Source organism: Mytilus californianus, unplaced genomic scaffold (genome assembly GCF_021869535.1).
Source record: "Mytilus californianus isolate M0D057914Y unplaced genomic scaffold, xbMytCali1.0.p SCAF_11, whole genome shotgun sequence".
Taxonomy (NCBI): domain Eukaryota; kingdom Metazoa; phylum Mollusca; class Bivalvia; order Mytilida; family Mytilidae; genus Mytilus; species Mytilus californianus.
Window position 1 is genome coordinate 44,544,837 of NW_026262593.1, and position 27,094 is coordinate 44,571,930.

The following is a 27,094-nucleotide window of genomic DNA, read 5'->3' on the forward strand; positions in this document are numbered from 1 at the left end:
ACAAAAAACAACCCACTACAATGCATATACATGAAACTATTAAAAGAAAACTACTGTTCCAATAGGATGAGGACTTGTGGCTGAGGGTAGTTTTTAGGTATACACCAATGAGACAACAAACCAAACAAAAAGGATAACCAAAAAAACATCTCGAGAGCAGCATATGCATGCGGTCTTTAACAATAGAAATGTGTCAATAAAATAGGTCAAGCTATTAATCATCCTTAATTTTAACCCTTTACACCCAATCACGCCTGTAGTCGTGATTGCAACCACCATTTTTTGATGGCCTGTATGACCCTCCATACTTTTTTTAGAACTGCCCCAGCTGAACTGTGTTGACAGCAGGGAGTTCAACCATGCAATCATGTTCCATAAATTCTTCCCAAATTTGTTATTATGAAAATACGGCAACCTTAATTCCCTTCTTCAAAATTGAAAAAATGTGAAAAAGTACTAGTAACCAAAATCAGGTGGGGGTGGGAGTCATTTGATGTCCCTTCGTTAATGGCATAGGCCATATGTATCAACTATTTTTCTAAATACACGCTTAGGTGGAACAGGAATACAAGGAGGTATAACAAACTGGTCTGTAAAATCTAGGTCTCTGTTTTGTCAGAAATCTGTAAAAACGGACATTTAGGCAGACCTGGCTTGCCAATAATAATTCCCCAGCAAGACACTCAAGTCACATTCACTTCCAGTCAGTATGGATGGACTGCTGTAACTACAAGGTAATAATTGAATGACAAAGAAACACAGTTTGGTCAATGATCACGTCTCAAGGTTGTATTAAAAACGAAAAAAAATCAGCTGGGGTGGGTTTAAATCCACCGGAAAATACTTGTGAACCTTTAAAGCACAAAAAAGGAAAAATCAACTCTACAGGTCATTATCACATAGAAACTGCAAATTAGTAATAAGTAAAAAAAAATCCACTAACAGGTAAAGTACTTTGTATAAATGATTTGCCAACTATTTTTCGTTATATCAATCAGATATGCAACATTATTGATGTTTTCAGTGTAATATACACCAATATTAAACTATGTAAATGGCACGACGTATTTTAGAACAGATGTAAGATCTTAATATCCTACAAATGATCATTAACTATGTCATATATGCTTCATTTTAAAAATAGAAGCAATATGTACACCATGAAAATAAATCTCATATTGACAGTAGCATTACTAGTTTTTATTGCAGGTAAAGTCATAACATTTTTTTATCAATGTTTTTAAATATACTGTACTTGCTTTCATTTTTCTTGTTTTGCTTTATTTGAATCGACGAAACGTTGAATAATTAGTAGTTAAAAATGTTCAGCAAGTCCTGATGAATGCAACCAACAAGTCGTGAAATTCAAGTTATTTATTTTGTTTAATCGGTTCATCAAATTATTAATTAGTTTATTATAAAATCTCTCCAGGGCCTCTGTGTGTAAGTATCTCTTGTCCACTATCTTTTTGCATTGGTTTAGACTTCAATAATGGTTGTCGAATGGTCACAAGCGCTTGCTTCTAAAGGAGTTGTTTGCAATTTTATAACGCTTCAAATTCCAAAGAGCACTACTTGTTTTAGACTGCAAAACGTCTTTATATATTTGACTTTGCCACATAAGCAATTTTATAGCTGTTGGTACATATTATATCTTTCATTTTGTGTTCAATGAATTACAGTCTAGCAGTGAATAAGCCAGTAAAACCAATTTTGTGTTTGCGAATCTCGAGGATTATCACTTCAATGGCTAATTTCCATTGAATGGGGCATTTCTTAATTTCTTTTGCGTTTTGGTGTGAGCATTCGGATTTCTAAGCTTGCTGTTATTGTAATCATTGTTTGATGTTTTCAAACAACCTATTTACGTATATAACAAAATAAATGGCGTACGTATATTATGAAAATAAGAATAGCACGTGCTCTTCCTTTAACTTTCAATACTCTCAGACGGGAAACTATTCGATAAGGATGAATTTACTTTAACATTTGTACTCTATAATTTTACAGTGCATGCTAATAGGATACAGATTCAGCAAAGTGTGATCAAACTTCATCCTAGTAACGAAGATTTTGATATCAAAGGTTGCACTATAAGTAGCGAGAAGCTTCTATTCACTGACAAAAGAAACAAAAGGATAATAATACACAATGGAGCCGGTACTCATATCGAGGACATTTCACTTTCTAGTGAACCATTCGATATCGTTGCTTTAGATGTTGACAGTGTTGCTGTTTCGTTTGGTAGAAATAGATATATTGAAAAAATCAATATCAATACAAAAGCAGTCACCAAAATACACTTGGGCGGAAATTGCTGGGGACTTTCATATGACGGTGAATATTTGTACGCGGTCATCGACGGTTATGGTATTTATGTTGCGGTAGTTACGCTAGCAGGAGAACTTATTAAAAGAATTCCCGTAAGTAGCGAATTTGACCAAACTGAATATATTACAACGCACGAAACGAATGTCTACTTCTCAGTATTTATTCCCAAGAACATTGTAAGCATGAACTTGAATGGTAGTGTTCAATGGCAGTTTCAGAAAAACATTTTCAATCAGCCAAGGGGAGTAACCTCTGATATCCATGGAAATATTTTTGTCACTGGATTTTCGTCACACAATGTGGTTGTTGTTGAGAACAATGGTCGTGAGTGTAGTGAATTACTAAATAAGGGAAGTGGAATACACTATCCGACATCAATTTACTTTGATAGGACAAAAGAAAGGTTGCTAGTTAGTAATTTAAACGACGGATTTGCCTATCTTTATAACATCGTGTATAATTGACGTTTTGGTTTAGTGCTGAAGGAAATTTTATATTATACAAATGTTATCATCATGTCGTATCCAAAGATAATTTTTAAAGAAAGCAATACACGAAATAACAAAATTATATGGCAAGTAATGTAATGCATTAGTTCAATTCTTATTCTTTAAATTTCACTCTGTTCAACTGTTTTTATTTTGTAATCAAGTGATGTTTATTTTCAAAGACACTTAGTAACGAACTCCAATTCAAGCCCCACAACGCGCGGCTAACTCATAAACCATACGAATTATTTAAAAATACTTTGTTCTTCACTTGCTTCACTAGTCATGTGCTTATGACGGGACCAACAACCTCCTTGAAGAAATAGCTCTATTTCTATCATTAAGAAAGTGTTTCGATAACTTTCTGGTGACGAGAAAAACTCAAAGAAGAAAATCGTGGCTTAAACCACAAGCTCCGAAATTTCATTTCACTTGGGAAAGATTTATTCCGTTCAGTAGGTGCTGCTTGATTAAAGCCTTACAAAAATTGAAAGTCCACAACGATGAAAAAAAGTGATCTTTAATTTCGTCAAATCATACTGTTTAGAATGATGTTAAGAATTTTTAAAGAGGGATAGAGAAACGCAGTTTGATATGACATCCTTGCATTTGAACACATTTGGACAACTGGAAACTAAACTTAATATAAACTGCTAAAGTTATAACATTTTGTAATTTCTAACCTATCGTTAGTTCTAAAATAGATGTTTGCAGTATAAGGTAACCACTTTATAGTTCAACTTAAATGGAAACAAATTGATAACAAGTAAAATTTAAAAAAAAAATAACGAACTCTAAGGAAAATTCAAAACGGAAAGTCTCTTATCCATTGGAAAATCAATAGCTCAAACACATCAAACTAATGAAAAACAACCGTTATATTACTGACTTGGTACAAGCCTTATGCAGAAAATGGTTGCTTAAACTAGGGTTTATAGCTAGATAAACCTCTCACATGTATGATAAGTCGCATATAATTCCATAATATTGACAACAATGTGTGAACAAAACAAACAGACATGATAGGTAACAATGTTAAAAATTGGGGTACAGCAGTCAATATTGTGTTATAATCTTAATCACCATAAAAACAAAAACCTATTTCAACAAAGAAAAAAAAATGGCATAAAGACTCTATAGTCAAAGCTAATAGACATAAAATGACCATAGCACAATAACAATGGCGGGATGCATAAATACAGAACCACACAAAAGGGATATTACCTAGAATAGACTAAAAAGTGAAGGTTAAAAATTTACAAAGACAAATAAAAAGAACACTATAACACGTTACTAAGATGATAAATAACGTCAGTACCTAGAATCTATACTACAGGACCATCATGTGAAGTTGATACGGAATAACTATCAACAAGATTTTGGTATCTTCCGATGATCTTTCTTAGATAAAGGACGAGACGTTCTTTGACATAACACTGGATCATGGTCCTATGGTTGTTAACGTTTTATGACATCGTTCGTGTTTAGACGGTTATCCCTTTTAGAAATAAACAAGAACTGATAGTATGTATACGGAAACATGTTGTCTGCTATTAATGCAACTGTTTGCGGTGTAGCAACTCTTTCACCTTACTCATTTTGACACGATAGATTAGGATTCGATGATTGACAAATTCGAAAAAGTATTTTGCTAATTTGAATTAAGTATAAAAATGTAATTATACAAACTTAAAACTGGTATATGGATTTTGACAACTACTTTTTTGAATTCAAATTAAAAAAAAACAAAAACAATTGGAGGAAAAGCTTACTGTATAGTCAGCAGTACATTCGAACTATTGATATCGATCTAATTGAAGTTCAATTTTACGTTCAAATAAAGTTTGATATACCATCCAGTTAGATCGTAGATATAAATAGAAATTTAGTTGGAGAAGAACATATCACAGTATCATATATGACGCCGGACACAGTGCAGGCTATTGTACTACGATATCACAGAAGTATTTTCGCGCAAATTTGTTGAACTAATTGTTGCGGTAACTTTCAGACAAAGTATAATAAATTGCTGTGTTAGCCGTGTATAACCCGAGGTTATTCAATAGTAAACTTAATCTGTAAGGTTGTCAAATATTTAGACGTATATAAAAACATAATGTTGATGTAATTGCATAGTCATTATTAACATCCTCTACGACAGACAAAACAAACATAAAAGTAGAGGTCAACATGGCTTGCTCTTCTTTCTTATAATCTTATAACCTTTACATCCAGACATTGAACAATATGTAATATTATACACACATATTTTCTATCTCTTTTTAATCTTAATGTCGTCCTAAATATGAATGTAAAGCCAGCAAGCATTATATAAATCAATTAATCTCATATAGAATTCATCTCCAAGGTTTCTCGGGTGGCGGATCTCTGTGAATTGGGGATTGTGGCGATATTTATTCCCCACAATGCAAATTATTGTCATTTATTCAGTTTTGGTTTATTACATAATTGTTCATTACAGTCAGTTGTATCATGTTTTTATGGTTTCTGAATAAATGACCTTTTCTACCGAACGTCTCTAAAATAGTAATCATAATAAATTACTTATAATTCTTCTTAATTCCCAATTGAAATCGAATCTGTTTTTTTGAGAATATATTTTCGAATACAGGTCATCGAATGTTGAAAATGTTGATGGTATATGTTGCGTTTGAATGCTTATATATATTTATCTTAAATTGAATGCAAGTTTTTGTATATTTATCAAATTTGACTGATTTTGATAAAGGAATGCTAACAACAAATTCATCTTAATAATGCAGAAGGATAAAACTTAGTTATTAGTATGCATCGAATAGTGGTATGTAGTGATGTATAATCAGCAATTTAAGTGCATACTGTATTGAGAGGACATAACATTTTACAAAATTAAATCTCATTTCTTAATGATGCGTTTTTATTTTCATTACCATTTTCATTTGATAAAAAGTATTTAAAAAATTCATCAAAATCAGTATGCTTATCTTTTAGTACGCCAGACATATATATTAGCACATTATATGTATTTTAAAATTTTAATTCAAAATATCAAACAAAATATATATGGTTTGTTCACGATGTTACATGCTAAAAGGATATGGTCATATACAAACAAGAATACCATCCTACGTTTCAATGAACATAACAAAAGAAATTGTTTGATGAATAACCAAAATGATCAAAAACAGGTATCGTATATTTTCAATGGCTCATTTAATAAATCTTAATAACTCTGTTCCAGTCTATAATCGTAAATCCTGGGTAATTATCGTGTCATTTTAACGGTATCACAAACACTCCCTTTTCAAACTTAAATTTCACCTAATTACAACAAATAAAGAAATCATTTTTTTTTAAAAGGAAATGGACTGAAAGGATAATGTGAAGAAGTTGTTTGTTTTCCCCAAGATACCTTAAATTAAGTATTGTTACTTTTTTCTTTTCTTTTGTATTCTGTGTACGTCAATTCAATTTTCTTTTTTTACAGCAACTCTGTTGTTTATTGGGCTAAAATGCTATTTATACTGTTATACATGATACTGAACACGGACGAAAAACCAGTTACATACGATTATAATTTGATCAATTTCCGGTGAAGTTAGAAAAATTTCATTAACGTCTTTATCTATTTTGACCACAATGTGCAGCAATCACTATTCTGTATCTCCTCGGCAATGATGAAATCAAATTGGTATTAGGGCCTTAGATATCCTTTTCCATTTGATTTGGACGCTTCAATGATTAAGGTAGGGATAGGCGTAAAAGAACTATCAATTTAGTACTTAATATGTTTGGAGTTTAAATCCGTCAATTTTTAGGCCATGACAAAACATTTATGTTGTTTTGAGAAAAGAGTTAGCAAATTCATAGCAACTTTTGCTGTATATGACCGGGCATTGTCCAGTTTAAGCATTTTACTCTGTGACCTACATAGGGAATTTGTGGCTGCAAAATATCACCACTATATGTTGAGCCGGTAATCGTCCTTGGACACGCGATAGGTATGTTTTGCGATAGTAGAACTACTGTGCAAATCCTGTCGCTTCAAATCCCACATTATCTGTCGGGAGAAGGGGAAAACCGGTTATTATGAAGCCCATTTTCACGGGGTCATCCATCATCTTTGTGGAAAAGAAAACATGACTCATCTCGGATCAGAATTCGGCGTCATTTGCTCAAATATCAGACACAATGTGTGATAACAACGAACACAAATACGTGTGTATACTTCTGTCAAAACTTGACAACATATGGTCTTCTTTGCAAAATTATGCTTTGGCAGAGTCTCATACGAACTGTAAACCTTAGCTAATTGCAGCGTCGGTTATAATCGTGACATCTCGATAACGTAGATGGAACATCTTCATATACAAAGCTGGAGTAGTCAGGCGTAGCCTACCACTTTCAGAAATCTATTTCAAAGGCATAACATTAAGATGTGTTGAACGTTGTATTGTTGGTTGACTTCACTTTTAGTATGTACAGCATAGAGAACACCGATTACATTCATTAGTCTTAGATACATGATTTCATTTATTAGTTGTTAATGGCTTTGAACAAGCTGTCAATAACTGCGAGTACTCTCAGATATGTACTTGGTGATTTTTTTGTAAGGGACGAATAAATACCCTGCCGCGTCCAATCTGTGTTTTAATTAGATATTTTTCTGTTTTGTATAGATCCGAGAATACCACCAAATCATAGTACGTCACATCCGGTTTCATACGCATAAGGGACGAGTAAAATTACCCCTTGAATTTGACAGTTGTAAGAAATTAACACTACATTTCATTGCAGTCATCAACATATATCTTGGGTGTTTCAAAGTACTATTCATTTTTTTATTGGGTGATTCTATAAAATATTTTAGAAACTTGAGGTTATATGGTGACTAAAGCTTGGAAACAGGAAAAAAGGGTGAAAATTTAATTGGTTAACTTCCAGTGATGGTTACTATTTTATATGCAATGACATATTATTTAAAACTCCGTCTGTAGTACTGGACAGGATAAAACTTTTCTCATGCCAAGTATTTCTTTATTTGAAACAAAGATCAATTCTGCATAATGTTATGAAGATACAAATATTTGTTTTAAAAATTTAGCTGTACACGAACATGTAGAATTCTAAATATTTAAAACAGGATATAACATTCTTATATTTACGGTGATGTCATTAATTGAACTCGTAAATTTAGATACGAACCATATAAAATATGACAAAAAATGTGTAAAATTTGCGATATCATATCAAAATGTCTTCAACAGCAACATGTAGTGCTGAATAGCATTATTATTTCATGAAAATATTTAAAACTGATGCAATATTCAAAGCAAGTCTAGTGAATGAAATGAACTCTTTATAAACTCTTGAATGTAAACTTTTCTGAAAGATATGATCCTGTGACTGAAACAAATATAGTAAAATTGGCAATACCATTTATACTTTGTATACCTTCAGAACGCAGTAGTTTTCTTAAATACAAATGTATCTCCATCTTTTACATCAATCAAAATATAGGATCTAGCGGCTTTGTGGGCTGTTCACGTAGCCTTGCTCACAAAAAGATTGTAGATTTGCACTTAATTCCTACATGGATTAACATTACTTCTCAGTCATGCAGTAAAATATTCAAATGCATTTAACATTAATTTCATATTGTTTTAATCCTTTTTTGTCACTTTAGTAAAAAAAAGAATATAAATTTTAACATTATTGACCAATCCAGTCTAGCACAGGATTTGAATGTTATCACGTTCCAAATTATGGGCGGTCCTTGATGACGTATATTTACTTACCCAAATCATCCCAATAACATATCGGTATCCATCCGCTTTAAATCACAATTATAAGTAAGTACACGGATATACATTGAAATATTTTCAAATGCAGCCATAAAGGTAAAACAACTTTTAGATAAGCGATTGTATCGATTTTAAAATGGTTGGAACAATGAGAAATGTACTTCCATTAGGCTGTCCGTAAAAGGCATATCTAGCGAACGTCTCTAAAAGTAAGCAATAAAATATTAGTTATAATTCGTCTTAATTCAAAATTGAAATTGAATAAGGTATTTTGAAAATAGAACTTCGAATACAGAAAATCGAATGTTGAATATTTGAAGGGTATATGATGCGATTGAATGTTGAAAGTTGTAACTCGAGTATTGAAATTTTAATTATAGAAAATTTGAATATTGAACATTGAGTAAAGAACCTTGGAAGGGAATATTGAACTTTGAAAATTCAATATGTTTGAATGATTGATATCGAATGCTGAATGATAATAAATAGAAAAGTGAATTTCGAAATCATCTGTAAAATGCTGACAAACTTAATATTCAATATTTAATTTGAAAATATGAATGTTGAATGATAATAAATAGAAAAATTAATTTTGAAATCAACTGTAAAATGCTGACAAACTTAATATTCAATATTAAATTTGAAAATATGAATGTTGAATGTTGAAATCGAATGTTGCAATGAAATGTTGAATGATAAAATTGAATGTTAAACGTTCAATGTTGAAAAACGAATATTGAAATCGTATATTGATTATTAACAGTTGATTGTTGACAACTGAAATCGAATGTTGAATGTGTAAAGATTGAATGTTGAATGTCAAAATCGAATGTTGAATGTTTAAGTGCAGTAATTAAAATTGAAACCGAATGATGAATGTTGAGTAAACTGATATTAGATTATGTTGATATAAATATTTATCGTAAACTGAATGTTGATCTTTGAATATTTTCAAACTTGATTGATGTTGAATGATTAAAGATAATTCCATCTTGATAATGCAGATTTGAATAAAAAAAAACTCTCACTTCGCTATGAATCATTGTCATGCATCAAATCTAGACAAATAGCGATATATGTTATATAAACAATACACTTTAGGAGTTGTGACATGCGACAATAATAATTTCCACCACTCTGCATTGCCAATAATTTAAATTCCTATAGGGTAGTACGGCGGGCATGCGGACGGGGTTTCGGTCGGCACATAGAATACCAATACCAAGTTTGATTTTGACAATTAATCCGGGTTTGCAGTCTCTTGTTTTAAAAGAATTGATAAACGTAATTATGATAAGTGATCATTTCTAATTTTCGTACAAGTTAGAGAAAATGCATGTTTTTAACGTGTGTTTATATGATAAATAATGATTAATTTTGATTTTTTTGGGCATGTGATCGTTGCTTCCAACATATTTTAGCTTGAAAGAATTTGTACATGTGGCATATTTTTCTTCTTTTGTTAAAGGAAGCCCTTCCTTACTAAAACTTTCGACAAAAAGGAAGTTATTGTACGGTATGACGTCATAAAGTGGAAGTTATAGTACAGACTTGCTGTTCCCTTTAGACATCCTTTAGACATTTACATAGTCCAACACATGAAGCCATGACACAAAGTGATGTAGAATCAGCAATTAAAGGACATAATGAAAGAACATAAATTATTTACAAAATTAAATCGTATTACTTAATGTGACGTTTTAATTTTTTATATATAATCATTCGCAAAAATATATATTTGATAAAGAAATAATCATAATTACCATGCCTATCATTCAGTACGCCAGACACATATATAAAGACATTAAATGTATTTCAAATTTACTTCAAAATATTAAACAAAACATAAAAGGTTTATTCACATCAAAGATTGTATTTTCACGATGATAACATTTTAATGGGGATATGTTCATGTACATGCAAGTATAACATCCTTCTTTAAAACTAATTTACTTGTAACAAAAGAAGTTGTGTGGTGAATAAGCAAAATAATTATAAGAAAAGAATATCTTATTCGTTCAATTTAAGAGACCTTTAATAACTCTGTTCCAGTTTAAAATCGCAAATCTAGAGCAATTTTCTTGTCATTTAAACGATCTGACAAACATTCTTAAATTTCATATAATTACAGTAAATAGACAAGAAAAATGATTGAAAAAGTTTTTAAAAAAATGAATTGAAAGGATAAGAATTCAAATTATTTTTTTATGCCAGAATCATTTTAAATCTGTACGGTGACATGTTTGAATGAAACCTATATTCTGTGAAAAAAAAAGAACGGCACTATGTTTTTTTTTTTTATTCTAAGTCAAATTTACTTGTTACATATGTCCTTTGTTTATTGAGCCAAAATGTTACACATACTGTTTTACATTTGTTTTGTGTGTTTGAGCTATTGGTTTTGACGTTTGTTAAGGGACTTTCCGTTTTGAAGTCGATTTCGGGGCCTTTTATAGCTGACTATGCGGTATGGGCTTTGCTCATTAATGAAGGCCGTACGGTGACCTATAGTTGTTAATTTCTGTGTCATTTGGTCTGTTGTGGAAAGTTGTCTCATTGGCAATCATACCACATCTTCTCTTTTATATTCTCAATAATAAGATGAATTTCTATTCCATATTTATTCACCAGCCAACGGAAATTCATCTTAAAAAAAGATTAGCCTGCAACTAAAACTATTTGTATGTTTATAATGTCACCTTCAAATTCGCATAGTCATTAAAATATGTATACAATAGATATAAGAAGATGTGGAATGAGTTCCAATGAGACAACTCTCCATCCAAGTCACAATATGTAAAAGTAAACCATTGTAAATCAAAGTACGGCCTTCAACACGGAGCCTTGGCTCACATCGAACAGCAAGCTACAAAGGGCACCAAAATGATTAGTGTAAAACCATTCAAACAGGAAAACCAACGGTCTAATCCATACATAAAACGAGAAACGAGAAACACTTATGAACCACATCAACAAACGACAAATAATTGCAGAAATCCCATTTTTTTAAAAAGATGACTGTAGTAGTTTTTATTGTCTGTATATGTTTTGAATGCGTCTAATTGAGTTTGATAATCATTTGTCGTATAAATATTTCACGAAGCATCATTAATACAGAGAAATCATTATACATCTACAAACATCAACACATTAAATTATACAATATTACATTACTTATTTTACTAAAGTGTATCCAGGCCTGTACAAGATATCAATTTTGGCATATTGACAGCTATGACAATAGTTGTTTTCAAATACAATTGTTTGGTAATAGTTTAATTACATCTATTAAAAAATGTATGAATAATGTATTTTAGAAATTTCTTTTATAAACGTTGAAAATTTAAAACAACTTCGAGTAAAACGATATTTGATTCATACACCCTTGTGTGTATTGTTGAAAATTTCTACAGCTCATGGATGTAGGAACATGGCCCGTATGCATAAAACATCTTAACTTAAAATTGAGAATGGAAATGGGGAATGTGTCAAAGAGACAACAACCCGACCATAGAGCAGACAACAGCCGAAGGCCACCAATGGGTCTTCAATGCAGCGAGAAACTCCCGCACCCGGAGGCGTCCTTCAGCTGGCCCCTTAAACTTAAATTTCACTAAGATATCCCGTAGTTAAGTAAAATTATGAAGTTGTATGCATAGAATTACTTAAGTCTCCACTTAAGTAAGGAATATAAAAATCGGAATCTTCTCTAGTTACCGTATTATACACTCATCCGTGCAAAAGTTTGTGTTGATAATTTATATTGATTGAACAATACTTTTATGAAGAAATAGGGTTAAATTGATGTTGGTTTGCATAACAATTAAAATAAAATACGTTACCAAATGCCAAATTGATGCAATAGAGAAAACGTCATTTTAATGGACGAGCAACGAGCATGAAGAGATTTTTTTTAATTTGTAATACAAATTTCCCCCTACTGTTACTACAGGAGAGACAAAGGAGCTTGGAAGGAATTTTGTTGATTTAGTAATGTTGGTTTTACGCCAAGTTGCAAATGTTTCATGCATGTTCAGGAAGAGAACAACTTAACAACGCATACAATAAATTTGCCTTGCAACTGGCACAATCTTTACATCGGCATCGGTTTTAACGTCCACATTCTGACCGGACGTGGCTGCGTACTTATATATCCTGCCCAGACAAACGGACGTCCAACATTTGCAAGGCCTATATCAACAGAAGTGGACCAAATTATGTATGGAGTTTTAAATGTAAAATATCAAAGTATTTCTAAATTATCCACTAGCAATGTTTTTTAGTGCAAACAAAACTTCACTCACACGAGCAGTCGCTTAATAGATACTCCACATTATCTTGTAGCAAATGATACAATCGATAATTGTAGATTATATAGACTTCGAATTCCATTCTTTTATACCCTTCCGATTTTTACCCAGTTAGTGAAACACATTCAGGGATATTTGGCCTATATCTTTTGAAAAAAACTATATAACTGAATATATTTTGCATTCCGGAAGATCTTCATTGCTTCCTTTATAATGTTTAGTACTTATCTAGCACTTCAACGTTCAATGTTATTCATTAAAACATGCACTAACAGAGGAATCAGTAAAAAAAATAATAGCAATAATTCCGTAAGAGTAAAAAATGTGTAAGTTCTTGTCGGAATAGCGAAATTGAGACATAAGAGTAGAATGAAATTATATACCTACCCTCTGTTATAAATTGATTATGTGATTTAGAGAAAATTACAATAGTTGTGACTATTAAGCAACAAAAAAAAAAAATTAAAATAAAAAAAAAAACCGAAATATTACTGATATAATTAATAAACAGTTAAATGGTAGATATTCCATCCATGTTCTGCAACAATAATGACTTGTCACTGATTTTAATCTGTTTTTTTCTTCTTTTAAATTTAAGGTACCTTACACTAAAATATAATCTTAAGCGTTTTAGTCGTTTAATGAGTAATATGCATACCATTTAAGATTTGTTGGCGTGACTTAATCCAACTAAGATTGTACTAAGGAAATTCTTATTTTAAGGTTGTGAATGCATACCACTAAGGTAAAAAAGGGCGGGCAGAGTTTCTTTAACATTAGTGTTTACTAAAGAAAATATAAACTTAAGTAGCTTTATGCATATGGCCATGAGCTCTAGATGACGGAATTATATGGTTGGTCTACAGAAAAAAAATGAAAGGTACTTCTTTGGATTTTTTTATTTTCGTTAATATTTGTTTTCGTTGATTAAACAAAATCCCTTTTGTTGATTATTTGTTTTCGTTGATATGCAAATTTACATACCAGCATACATTAAATATAGACACCATTGCAAATTAAATTTCGTTGGTAATCTATAACCATGCCAACGAATAAATGTTATTCTTATGAAAGTTTCTATAAGTATTCAAATAATGTTACACATTGTTTTACTATAACCGACATTTCCAAACAATCAAAGGTTATGTTATAATAATAGCTAATGTTGTATGTTAGTTTGAAACTAAACGAACACATTAGAGGTAAAAACATTACTTTTTTATACTTATCTGGCTATGGTACAAACAAATGTAATAATATCATGTCTGCTTAGTTTTTATGTTGAAGTTTTATTTGCACCAATGTTTTTTTGTGGTTCTTAGATACATAACTTTGTTAAATCATATAATGTGGTATACCTATACCAATTTCTTGTATGAATTTTTGTTCAACAGCTTATGGATATAAATTTACTATACATTGAATTGTCAATTTCCCATCAGTATATTTAAGATAAGAATGAAAAGGTATAATCAAGCAAACCTAGGCCTCACACACTACGAGAATCGTAGTGTCGTTGTCAATAGCAGTGCATATGTGAAATGAACAGGGCTGGAATTTTTCAAAACTTTCTTAAAATAAGAGAGCTTGTTTATTGATTGATGAGCTTTGAAACTTCATTAGCATTTGTTTAAAAATACTTTTATTAAATATTTCAAATGGAATCTAACATTCTAATTGTACGGTGATGTTGTAAACAGAACTCTTAAATTAAGATACGATCCAGATAAACTGATTAATCGGTTGAATAAACTTACACTTAAAGGGTATAAATTCAACACTATAAATAGATCTTTGAGTATACCAATTTTTGACTTAGTTCATGAACAACTTTTCTATGAAGAACTTCAATAATTCCAACTACAAAAATACGACAGATGATAAAATCGAAATGCTGAACTTTTTGATCGAATATTATGTGTTGTGTTTGATGGATTGATATTTCAATAGACCGTATAACAGTTGTTATTACTTGCGGATCTCAACTAGCTGACTTGATTTTGTACTCATATGAAGAAAAAAAAAACCTCCCGAAGGATAAACAGAAACCAAACATCTTTTAAAGTTTTTTTGGGTTCACTTTCAGACAAATTGATCAGTTCCTGTAACTCAATACTAGTTACCAACATTAAAGTGTGTGTTTTATCTCGTGAATCCCAGTGAACTGACAAGTAAGGATGCAACTACGTAAAAGGTCTGCTTAAAATCTTTTCTTCACACAGATGGACTACTTTAAACTAGGATCTATGACAAACATAAAAATTTCAACTTTCAAATTGTCAACTTCCAATTTCTCAGCAATGATTTACTTCCTCATTTTTCTGTCCGTTGTATGACCTTAACATACATATAACACAAAAAGTGTTTCAGCAGATTTATGAGAAAGAACGACTAAAATCCGCACAATCTGCTATAATGTTTTATTTCCAAACTAGCTAGCGAGATTTCAAATTTTCAAATACCAGATTAGTAGTCTGATTTGTAACTTAACCGATTGTGCCATTTTGACTGGGTGAAGACTATCATAATGGGTTATGCATTCACAGCAGGACATGCTAACAATGTCACAGTACCTTGTTTCACTTCTTTTTGAATTCAGACGATTTCCCTAAAGTTCTGTTTTAATTGAATTTGTATCTTGATAATTCATAAATGAAATTCAAATATTAATAACAACTGTAAACTCAAATTCATTGGTTTTGATACTGATTTTATATTGGTTGCCGTCAACTTCATTTTGATTCAAGTGAATAGTTGTCTTATTAGAAATTATACTATATCTTCTTATGCTTATAGAAATCACTGATAGTACTAGAGAAAATAAAAAAAATGGTATAATTTTTCATTCAAATGGTATAATTTTTCATTCAAATGGTATAATTTTTCATTCAAATGGTATAATTTTCGTTCAAATGCAATATTTTTTATTCAATTGGTATAAAATGTCATTTGAATGCAATATTTTTTATTAAATTGGTATAGTAGTTTTTTTTATTTATATGCAATAATTGCATTATGGGAAATTCTTTGACGTCATAAGGTCAAATTTGCAACAACGTTTGTGATTGGTCGGTAATTGTTTGGATTTCTCCCCCTTTCTTTCTAAACTTGAGTGACCAAGAATTAAAAAACGCGTCAGAATATCGCCCCCTATAACTAAATTTGGCGTTCGTGCGAGTTCGTGCACTGGCTGTTAATGCCAATAATGGCCAGGACGAGCAAAAAATGCGAGTGACAAGTAATAATAATTAATTTGACACACAACTTGTTCATGGATAGAAACAGATGCCTGCGTGCATGGCAAAACACCTCCAATGAAAACCTTTTCTGAAGAAACTCTCCTACAGTCTACACATTGAAATAAAAAAAATACATAGCTAGCCCCCTCCCCCTTCTAAGTCCAGATACATGTAATCATGACGTTCTTTAGTGCTATATCATTTTTTACTCTTCTTGATCCTCAGAGACGTTGCAGGAAGGCACACATGAAAAAAGAATAAAAAGCATCCAGGACGTTACAATTATTTGGACTAAGCCCCCTCTTTTTTACTACATGTAGAAAAAAAATCACCTAATTACGACAGCAGAACCAGAAACCCACAAGTAGAGACATAAGCTGTTATACCCCGGAACTAATTCTTTAATAAAGACAATTCAGGATAAATTGGAACCAGTCACTAACCCATGTTACAACAATAGTCCTATGACATAGGACTTCACTATATGAGGCGTGAACTTCATATTTGATACTATCTATAATATGTGCTCTCATGTCTTATGCTGCAAATCATTTTACATTTAGGATTCGTTGCTGAGCTTTTTTTTTTACTGTTCTCGTCTCCGAATCCCTTAAATAGATTTTTTTCAAGCCCCACAGTAGTTCAATAATTACTATATGTCTTTGCATAAATAAGTATGCAGGGCATATTTCAAAACATATTTTATCTTCAGGACTTTTAAATGATTTTCTTTTCAATACTGCATTGGGAAGGGGGTATACAAGTTTATTTTGTGACATATTATATAATATAATTAGGTATCCAACAAATTATATGATTGTACGTTTAGCTATTATCTAGACCCGTACAAAATGTATATAATTAGACACATTTAACAGGGGCGGATCCAAAACCTCGGTGTCTATGGGGGGGGGGGGGGGCGGGGGGGGGGGAGTAGGTTCAAATTTAGATATTTGTATAGAGATGTATATATGCGAGTATTGGCAGTAATGGTTATGGTGTGTGTGTGAGGGTAGGGGTTTCAGATCAAAAGATCGTTTCTATTACTCTATATCTTTTAGTTTTTACCATTTCACTCTATTCTTTATCCTTTGATCTCTATTATATTTGTCATAAACATGCGTGACATATTTGCCACTGGACATAAGGCAACCAAAAGTCAATCAACGTATTCTGTGTATTTCATCATTTCTTTATTATGTTATCCATGTTATCTATAGGTTTGGTCCCGCCCCAAACTATTTGAATAAAGTTTTTTATCCTTCATTGATTTTCTGATGTCGTCCCTTATCCTCTCTATGTAATCCCAATTCCTGTCCTGATAAATGGTGACTCATGCATAGCGTCATATGTGGTTATTAAAACAAGAAACATATTCATATTATAATAATTAATGTATGCTAGGACTTATAGATAGATGTCATTAGTCCCAGGTCATGTAATAAAGAAGGTCTTATAAAAATACAATAGCATTTTAATTTTGATGATTATATATAAATTAATTTTATATATTTAATAATGCCATTTTTTTGGAAAAAAGGGTAGGGCAAGGCGTTTTTAAAACATATCAATGGGGCGCGTTTTTTTTTGTTCTTCGGAAGTGAGCCAGAAGAAGTCCATTTCTGGTTTTTTTTTGCATTGGGAAGATCTTCTGGCTCTCTTCCCCCTCTTTTTTTTTGATAAGTTGACGGCAGAGGCACATAACAAACATGGCGTCGTTTAGTCTAAAGTGAAATTAATAAATATGAATGCAGATATATTAGAATGTGAGCTGTTTTATAAACGTTTTTATGGTATGACAGCCTTAGTAGGACATCCCTGTAGGACGATAAGCTGGATAAATATAAGAACTACACGGACAATAACAGTTAAGGGACGATATTTGATATTCTAGGGAAGGGATTTTGATTGATTGGTGTTTAACGCTACTTTCAACACTATTGGGCTATTCCGTGGTGGTCAGTTTAAATTTATAGATGAAGGATGGGGAAGGGAAGAGAGGGCATTATTATTCATTTCAATCTGTCGCTAATCATGCCTATTTTTCAGCTCTTTCCAGGCAACCATATTCATATATGAAATCCTTCTGTCCCCCACTCCAACAAATAAATAAATATCAAATGGTTTTCCTCTTATTTAACACAAGTTTAAATTGATTGATAATTGTTTGTTGCTAATTTTAACGCCCAGTGAAAATTATTTCATGCTTGTTCAGGAAAACACGAGTTTAGAAGTCACGTATATAATATAAAAATGAAGAGATGGAATATGATTGCTAATAAGGCAACTATCCACCGGAGTTCAAATATGAAGTGGATGTAAGCAATTATAGATAAGATAAGATAAGATAAGAAAAATTTGTTTTAAGTCGGGTTAAATGAAATACTACAAACATAAGCTCTGTAGAGCTTTTTGCCGTCATGTAGACAAATGCTTTTTGTAGACAATCGTAAGGCCTTCAACAATGACAAAAACCTGATACTGTAAAGTCGTCTATAAAAGGCCCGACATAAAAAGTGTGAACAATTCAAACGAAAAAACTAACAGCCTAAGTATACATAACAAAACAATTTACAAAATATCAAATATGAGTCGAGACAGGAACCAACGACAACCACTAAACTACAGGCTCAATCCCTGGGACAGGCAAATAAAGAATATGGCAGGGTGGATATAGAAACGAAGATGTGGTATGATTGCAAATGAGACAACTCTCCACAAGAGATCAAATGACACAGAAATCAACAGCTATAAGTCACCGTACGGCCTTCGACAATAAACAAAGCCTACACCGCATAGTCAGCTATAAAAGGCCCCGAAATCAAAAATGTAAAACAATTCAATCGAGAAAAATAACGGCCGAATTAATGTACAAAAAAATGAACGAAACACAAATATGTATAACAAAGCAACAAACGACAACCACTGAATAACAGGCTCCTGACTTGGGACAAGCACATACATACAGAATATGGCGGGGTTAAACATGTTAGCGGGATCCCAATCCTCCCCCTAATCTGGGACAGCGGTGTAACAGTACAACAACATGTTTGTGAGCAACCCATCCCGAAGTTGGGACAGTGGTGTAACAGTACAATACAATAACAACCTGCACTAATCAGCAATTTAACTCAAAAGATCGGTACGAGACACACAAAAAAACTAACATTAAGACAATAGACACAAAGCACCGACATAAGAGTATTTGCAATTACTGGAAGTTTGCTCAAACCTTATTACAACTGGTACTGAAATAAATCTTGTTCTCCCAGACTGAGTTATCAATCAGTACACAACGCGCGGCAAAGGATTTATTAAAAAAAGAAAACAGTCTGAGAAACGTCTGGTTTACGTTGTATATAGATATAAGAAGATGTGGTATGAGTGCCGATGAGACAACTCTCCATCCAAGTCATAATTTGTAAATGTAAACCATTAAAGGTCAACGTACGGTCTTCAACACGAAGCCTTGGCTCAAACCGAACAGCAAGCTATAAAGAGCCCCCAAAAAATTAGTAGTGTAAAACCATTTAAACGGGAAAACCAACGGTGTCTAATCTATTTAAAAAAAAACGATTTACTTGCATATAAATCCATATACAATGAAACGGTTTTTGAAAAGTGGACCGAACGTTTTGATCATCGAAATTTTGCAATAGAAATACTAGTTATGACCACAAGATTTTAACAGCCAGTGCAGGACTCGCACGAACGTTAGATTTAGTTAGAGGGCGATATTCTGACGCGTTTTTTAATTCTTGGTCACCCATGTTTAGAAAGAAAGGGGAGAAATCCAAACAATTTCCGACCAATCACAAACGTTGTTGCAAAGAATTTCCCATAATGCAATTATTGCATATAAATAAAAAAACTACTATACCAATCGAATAAAAAATATTGCATTCAAATGACATTTTATACCAATTGAATACAAAATATTGCATTTGAACGAAAATTATACCATTTGAATGAAAAATTATACCATTTGAATGAAAAATTATACCATCTGAATAAAAAATATTGCATTTAAATGAAAAAATATACTATTCAAATAAAAAATATTGCATTTAAATGAAGAGATATACCAATTAAATAAGAAATATTGCATTTAAATGAAAAATATCAAATTTTTGCAAACATTACCATGCCATAGTCGATATTTTAAATGGCAACTGAAAATGTGCCTTTTCTTTTTTGTACATTTTGTATCTGTCTGTTAAGGTTTTAATTTGAATAGGGAGATTTAAATTCCAGGTGGATGCATGGTAGGGACAGTTCTTGGAACACTTGTAATTTGATAGATAAAAGTTTTTTTAAAACAATATCATGAAAATATCAGAATATTCAGTTATTCTTTAACTTTTTTTCTCAGTTTACTACAAACAAAATATTACATTTCAAACAATAGTAAATATACTGATTATCTGATTCCGTTCATCATTGATTGTTTCATTTTCAAACATCATCGAATTAGAATGTTGTTATTCAAATATTCTTTATTCATCTTGCAGGTATTAATCTTAATGATCACAGTATGGCGCAGATACCGTCAAGTGCGGGACATGTAAGTATTTTAATTTTGTAAAAATCATGATTTTTTTTATAAAATTGTTCAATTTAAGGAAACAGTTATGAATCACAATTCAAGTCTATTCGTACCTTTTATCTTTCAAAGTCAAATCAATTGACGTTTTCATTTTTCCCGATTCTGTCAAATTAGAACGCTTTATGTTATAAAAAAGAGTAATTGAGGTATGATTCAACAATCCAACGTCTAAAAATATCAAAAACTTTTTTGGCAGATATAGTAAAGAGAATTAAAACTTCTAACTTTTGAAAGGAAAATAAGGGTGTTCCCAATGCTTAACTTCTTTTATTCAATTGATAATTAAATTAGCATTGCAATCATTGTTTGAACATATGTTTTCATGCAGATAATTTGTGTTATTATATATTTCAAAGCTTCCTTTATGCAATTTACTTGTTTAAAAAATAACAAATTACGGAAGCATATTATAATTAGCGCCACACATTTTTTTTTATATTTCTTCCTATGTGAGCGTTATAACGCAAACCTTTGCGAATAACGCAAACCGTTGCGTTATAACGCAAACCTTTTCGACATAACGCAAACTTTTTGCTTTATAAAGCAAACAGTTGCGAAATAACGAAAACATTTGTTTTATTTATTTTTGTTTGGTTTCAAAGGAAGCAGCTGTTATAAATGGAGGAGGCTGCATATATTAAAATTTATCACCCTTTGTACTTATTGCAAAGTAAAATGCTTGAGTGTTTTCCTCACATCATGGGATAATAATGAGCAGGATAATACATGTATATTTATATTACAAACAAAATTGAGTAAATTGAAGTTAAACCGAAGAAAATAAAAAATCAACCCCGCTAATGTAGCTGAATCTAAATATATTTCCAAAGTAAGCGCTCGTTTGAGCATTGTGAAAGATTGGTTAAATCCAAACAAGCTACCAGTTTGCAATAAATGTATAAGATGAAGATGTCATTTTATTATAATTATGTTCTCAACATTCAAATTGCTACCCAAGCATCTTAAATAGCTACCCCAGAAGATTGAAATTAAAATTCCATGACTTTTTTATCAAAAGAATCTTTATCATATTCTGAAATTTCAACAAACGATTTCTTACATCAAAATTTTCAAAATCTTTCGATTAATATTTGCGTAATCCATATCTCTTTTCTTGTGAAATTTATATAATTTTCTGATACAAAAATCATTATTAATTTGTGTATAATTGCACTTCAAGTATTTCTTTATTTCTATGAATATTTATTATAATGATTTGGCCTTGTGTTCATGGTCCTTCTCTTAACAAAATAACAACCGAAATTTGATGAAAGACGGACCTGGAAATGCCGACATTTACAAAACACTGCTTTCAAATTATATCATAAATGTGAAATGTAAACCCAATACAGTTTTTGAGTATAACATATACAAAACTTAAAAGAATAATTGAAATCAAAATGTTTGCGTTATTTCGCAAAGATTTGCGTTTTAACAGGTTAGCGTTATTTTGCAAAGGTTTGCGTTATAACGCAGATGTTTGCGTCATTTCGCAATGGTTTGCGTTATAACGCAAACATAGGAAGAAATATAAAAAAAAAAATGTGTGGCGTTAATACGTAACGGTAATGAATATATATCAATCATGAAATTATTCCTAACAATAAGTCCGCATATGCCGTTGTCAATAAAATTGAGAATGGAAATGGGGAATGTGTCAAAGAGACAACAACCCGACCATAGATCAGACAACAGCCGAAGGCCACCAATGGGTCTTCAATGCAGCGAGAAACTCCCGCACCCGGAGGCGTCCTTCAGCTAGCCCCTAAACAAATATGTATACTAGTTCAGTGATAATGGACGCCATACTAAACTCTAAATTATACACAAAAAACTAAAATTAAAAATGATACAAGACTAACAAAGGCCAGAGGCTCCTGACTTGGGACAGGCGCAAAAATGCGGCGGGGTTAAACATGTTTTTTGAGATCTCAACCCTCCCCCTATACCTCTAGCCAATGTAGAAAAAACAAACGTACAACAGTACGCACAGTAAAACTCAGTTCAAGAGAAGTCCGAGTCCGATGTCAGAATAGGAAACAAAAGAAAATAAACAAAATGACAATAATACATAAATAACAACAGACTACTAGCAGTTACTGACATGCCAGCTCCAGACCTCAAATAAACTGATTGAAATATTATGTCTTCATCATATGAATATCAGGCACAATCCCTCCTGTTAGGGGTTTAGTATTATACCGTCATATAATATATGAGAAAAACATAACCCGTGTCATGCCAACAACTGGTTTTAGAATAAATATGTTTAATTCCGATTCAAAGACCCTATAAGTGAATCAATATTAAAGCCAAAATATGCAATCTTTAATGACCTGACAACAGTATCGTAACTATATCCCTTCTTAATAAGTCTATTTAAAGGGTTTGTTAGCTTTTGAGGTGAATACTGACATTTTTGTGCTTTGTAAAGAATATTACCATAAAAGATTGGATGTGAAATACCCGAACGTATAAGATGTCTGCATGTTGAGTTATATTTACGAATGATGTCCTTATACCGATGATAAAATTTAGTAAATGTTTTGACTAGTTTATGATATCGAAAACCTTGGTGTAATAATTTTTCAGTAACACATAAATTTCTTTCGCTAAAATCTAATACGTTGTTACATACACGAGCGAATCGTACAAGTTGAGATATATAAACACCATAAGATGGTGACAAGGGAACGTCACCATCTAGAAATGGATAATTAACGATAGGAAATGAAAAATCATCTCTTTTATCATATTTTTTTTGTATTAAGCTTCCCGTTAATGATATAGATATCAAGATCGAGGAAAGGACAGTGGTCATTGTTAGTATTAGCTTTATTTAAAGTAAGTTCAACAGGATAAATTTCTTTAGTATACATACTGAAGTCGTCATTATTGAGAGCCAATATATCATCCAAATATCTAAAAGTATTGTTAAATTTTTGTATCAGATGTTATTTTGATGGGTCTTTGCTAATTTTAGTCATAAATTGTAACTCATAACAATACAAAAACAAGTCCGCAATAAGTGGTGCACAGTTAGTCCCCATTGGAATTCCGACAACTTGACGATATACGGAATCTCCAAAGCGAACAAAAATGTTATCAAGTATAAATTCAAGGGCAGATATAGTATCAAAGCATGTCCAATTGACTTAGCTCTTTTGTTTGTTGCTACTGAAAAATGACCTAAAAGAGTTTGAACATATGTATTCAATGTAAACATCAACGACGTCATAGACAAAATAGGGATCTTGCCATTGCACAAGGTCATGTTTTTCACAGGCCTTTAATTACGTCTTTACACTTAATCCATTGAATGTTACACATGAATTTAATGATAATTAGGCTTAGATTCATGATTTGTTTAATCGTTGTTATTGGCTTTAAACTAATTGCCAGTAATTGCGTGTACTCTTGAGATCTGTATTTCGTGTCATTTTTTGTTTGGGGGACTTTAAAATACCCTGCAACCTCCGGTAAGTGTTTTTGATTTAAAATTTTTCTGCTTTGTATCGATCTGATGAGTAAAGTTACGGAAGCCCACTTAGGACCTCCCAAAAATATATATTTGAATTCGAAATAACGAATTAAAATCGCTTTCAAGAATTACAGATTAAATTCGTGATAACGAATTTCCGGAATTAGTGATAACAGTTTTTGTTTTCGTAATTACGAATTAAATTCGTTATCACATATATTTGTAATTCGAGATAACGGATTAAAACCGTAGTAACGAATTTTATAAAGGGTGATCACGAATTGTTTTAATCGTTATAACGGATTGAATTCGATATCACAAATTCGTAGAAATAGTTATCACATTTTTTGGTAATTGGTGATAACTGATTAAAAATCGTAATAATGAATTTTATAAATAGTTATAACGAATTAAATTCGTTACCACGAATTTTTAGAAATATTTGTAACCAATTTTATCCGTTATCACGAATTATACAATTTGTTATAACGATTTTATACCATTTTCACGCATTATAATAATCTGTAATAACGAATTTAATCCATAATAATGAATTATAAAATTCGTCATCACGTTTTTAATCCGTTATTACGAATTACAAAAAAATGAAATAACGAATTTAAGCCGTTATTACGAATTATAAAAACTGTTATAACTAATTCCATAAATTCGTGATAACGAATTTAATCTGTGATAACGAATTCTACAATTCGTGATAACGATTTCAATTCGAGATATCGAATTCAAATAATTTTTAGGAGGTCCTTCATGGGCTTCCGTAATCTCGTTATTGCGATTTTAAACCGTTATCACGATTTACAAAAATCTGTGATAACGAATCACGTTTTTAATACGTTATTACGAATAACAAAAACTGTTATAAATAATTTTATAAATTTGTGATAACGATTTCATTCTGTGATAACGAATTCAACAATTCATCAAAACGATTTTCACTCGTGATATCGAATTCAAATAATATTTGTTGGAGGTCCTAAATGGGCTTCCGTAGTTGGGTGAGGGATAACTAAATCTATTTTGTAAGACGTACAATGCAAAATGTAAGTGTCGTGTGCAATTTTCTCTAATTAAATGACTATTAAATGGAGTTACCAATCTCTTGTTTTGTATGCCTCTGTTCAAATCTTTGATGAGTTTCTCCCATGCATTAACCATCAACGACCATAACTATCAGTACGAGTAAAATCAACTATAGTCAAGGTCAATTGTTTTAAATTTTCCGTCACATTTTTGTAAATTTCCTTATTATTTCCTCAAGTGATTTTCGATTTGTCATCCCTAAATCAAAATGTAGTCAATTTCAAATCTATCAAAGGCCATAATTACAGAACAAAACTGTATAACGGAGTCCAAAACCAAAGTGTTGCGTGCGGACGAAGGTGTATGAAGTTGACTCTACACCCACACCATATTGGGCGGTGGTAAAATGGATTTTTTAGAAAAAGAGAGGCAAAAGATACCAAAAGGGACACATTAATACTCATAAGTCGAAAATAAACTGACAACGCCATGGCCAAAATAAAAACGAAAAAGACCAAAAGACAAACAACAGTATACAAAACACAACATAGAAAACTAAAGGCTAAGCAACACGAATCCAACAAAAAACCGGGGAAGGGGCGGGGGGTGATCTCAGGTGCCTTGGAAAGGTAAGCAGATCCTGATCCACATGCCACACCCGTCGTGTTACTCCTATGAAAATATGTTAATAGGCTATATCAAGTGAAAAGGCATCTCACGAAAGTAGGTTGGTAATCGACTCTTATCTAACCTTTAGACAACACCAAATTCGTATGCCATCGGTCATGTGAATTTTTTTAACCGAGTGTGAGATTTTAAAATTGAAACGTTTTCCACGACATAGGATAGACAAGACTGTTACCGGTATAAACAACACAGACAATGAAAAAGCATCAAGAACAACAAGTAAAACTAAAGCAAGAGCAACAAGAACCCCTATAAAAGGGGTGATCTTAAGTGCCCCGGAAGGATAAGCAGATCCTGTTCCACATGTGGCATCCGTCGATTTGCTCATATAAGTACAAACCCAGTCATAAGTGTAATTCGTTAGGTTACATTAGCGGGAAGAGGACAAGTTTGTGGTTACGACAATTGGAACATATCTGTCGTCATCTGTGAAACAGATATTCCATAACGGTCAACCAACCCAGCATGGCGTCCGTAACATTTTCGAAAGGATGATTTCAACTGCACCATTTGGAACCTTTGGTTCAATAGCTTCCATGTGAGCAGCAACCCTCTATCAAGGAAATCATGATAGAAAATGTAAGCCCTGGAATATCTTATCAACTGGGAGATATATACTCTATATGCAGGTGCTGCTGCAATATTGCTACATAGAAATGGAAAGTTCAAACTAGGAAGCTGAAATCTCTTTTGTCGTAAAGTTTCGTTCTTGTCAATTTCTAGATGTAAGTCAAGATATGAGACAGACTTAACTGTATCTGAGGTATTCTTTATTTCACGTTCAATGTGATGGATGCGTTCAACATAGTTTCCAAACTTTGAATTATGTAGTCAGATGACATCATCTATATTGCGTAAACGGAAGTTAAAGAATAATACAAGCTTCTAATCTAGAAGACATTCAATGCATCATTCTAAAAAAGATGCATATGTACTTTTCATAATAGTTTCAGTAGTTATCAAAGGTACCAGGATTATAATTTAATACGCCAGACACGCGTTTCGTCTACATACGACTCATCAGTGACGCTCAAATCAAAATAGTTATAATGCCAAACAAGTACAAAGTTGAAGAGCTTTGAGGACCCAAAATTCCAAAAAGTGGTG

The 27,094-nt window shown here is 32.0% G+C and overlaps 1 protein-coding gene and 1 long non-coding RNA gene across 3 annotated transcripts in view; both read left to right on the forward strand.

The window, feature by feature from the left end:
• Positions 1-1,103: 1,103 nt before the first annotated feature.
• On the forward strand, positions 1,104-2,931 carry LOC127720170 (uncharacterized). The gene is made up of 2 exons (XR_007990648.1): positions 1,104-1,209; positions 2,011-2,931. It is a non-coding gene; the product is annotated as an uncharacterized LOC127720170 (long non-coding RNA).
• Positions 2,932-8,659: 5,728 nt separating this feature from the next.
• LOC127720146 (uncharacterized) overlaps positions 8,660-27,094 on the forward strand; it is a 39,641-nt gene continuing 21,206 nt past the window's right edge. Inside the window, exons 1-2 of one of the 2 annotated variants that reach the window (XM_052226610.1) lie at positions 8,660-8,832; positions 20,684-20,736. In XM_052226610.1, coding sequence (XP_052082570.1) covers positions 20,707-20,736 — 30 coding nt within the window. In that variant the 5' untranslated portion in view covers positions 8,660-8,832; positions 20,684-20,706. The remainder of the gene's footprint in view (positions 8,833-20,683; positions 20,737-27,094) is intronic. The other variant, XM_052226611.1, reaches the window with a different exon arrangement.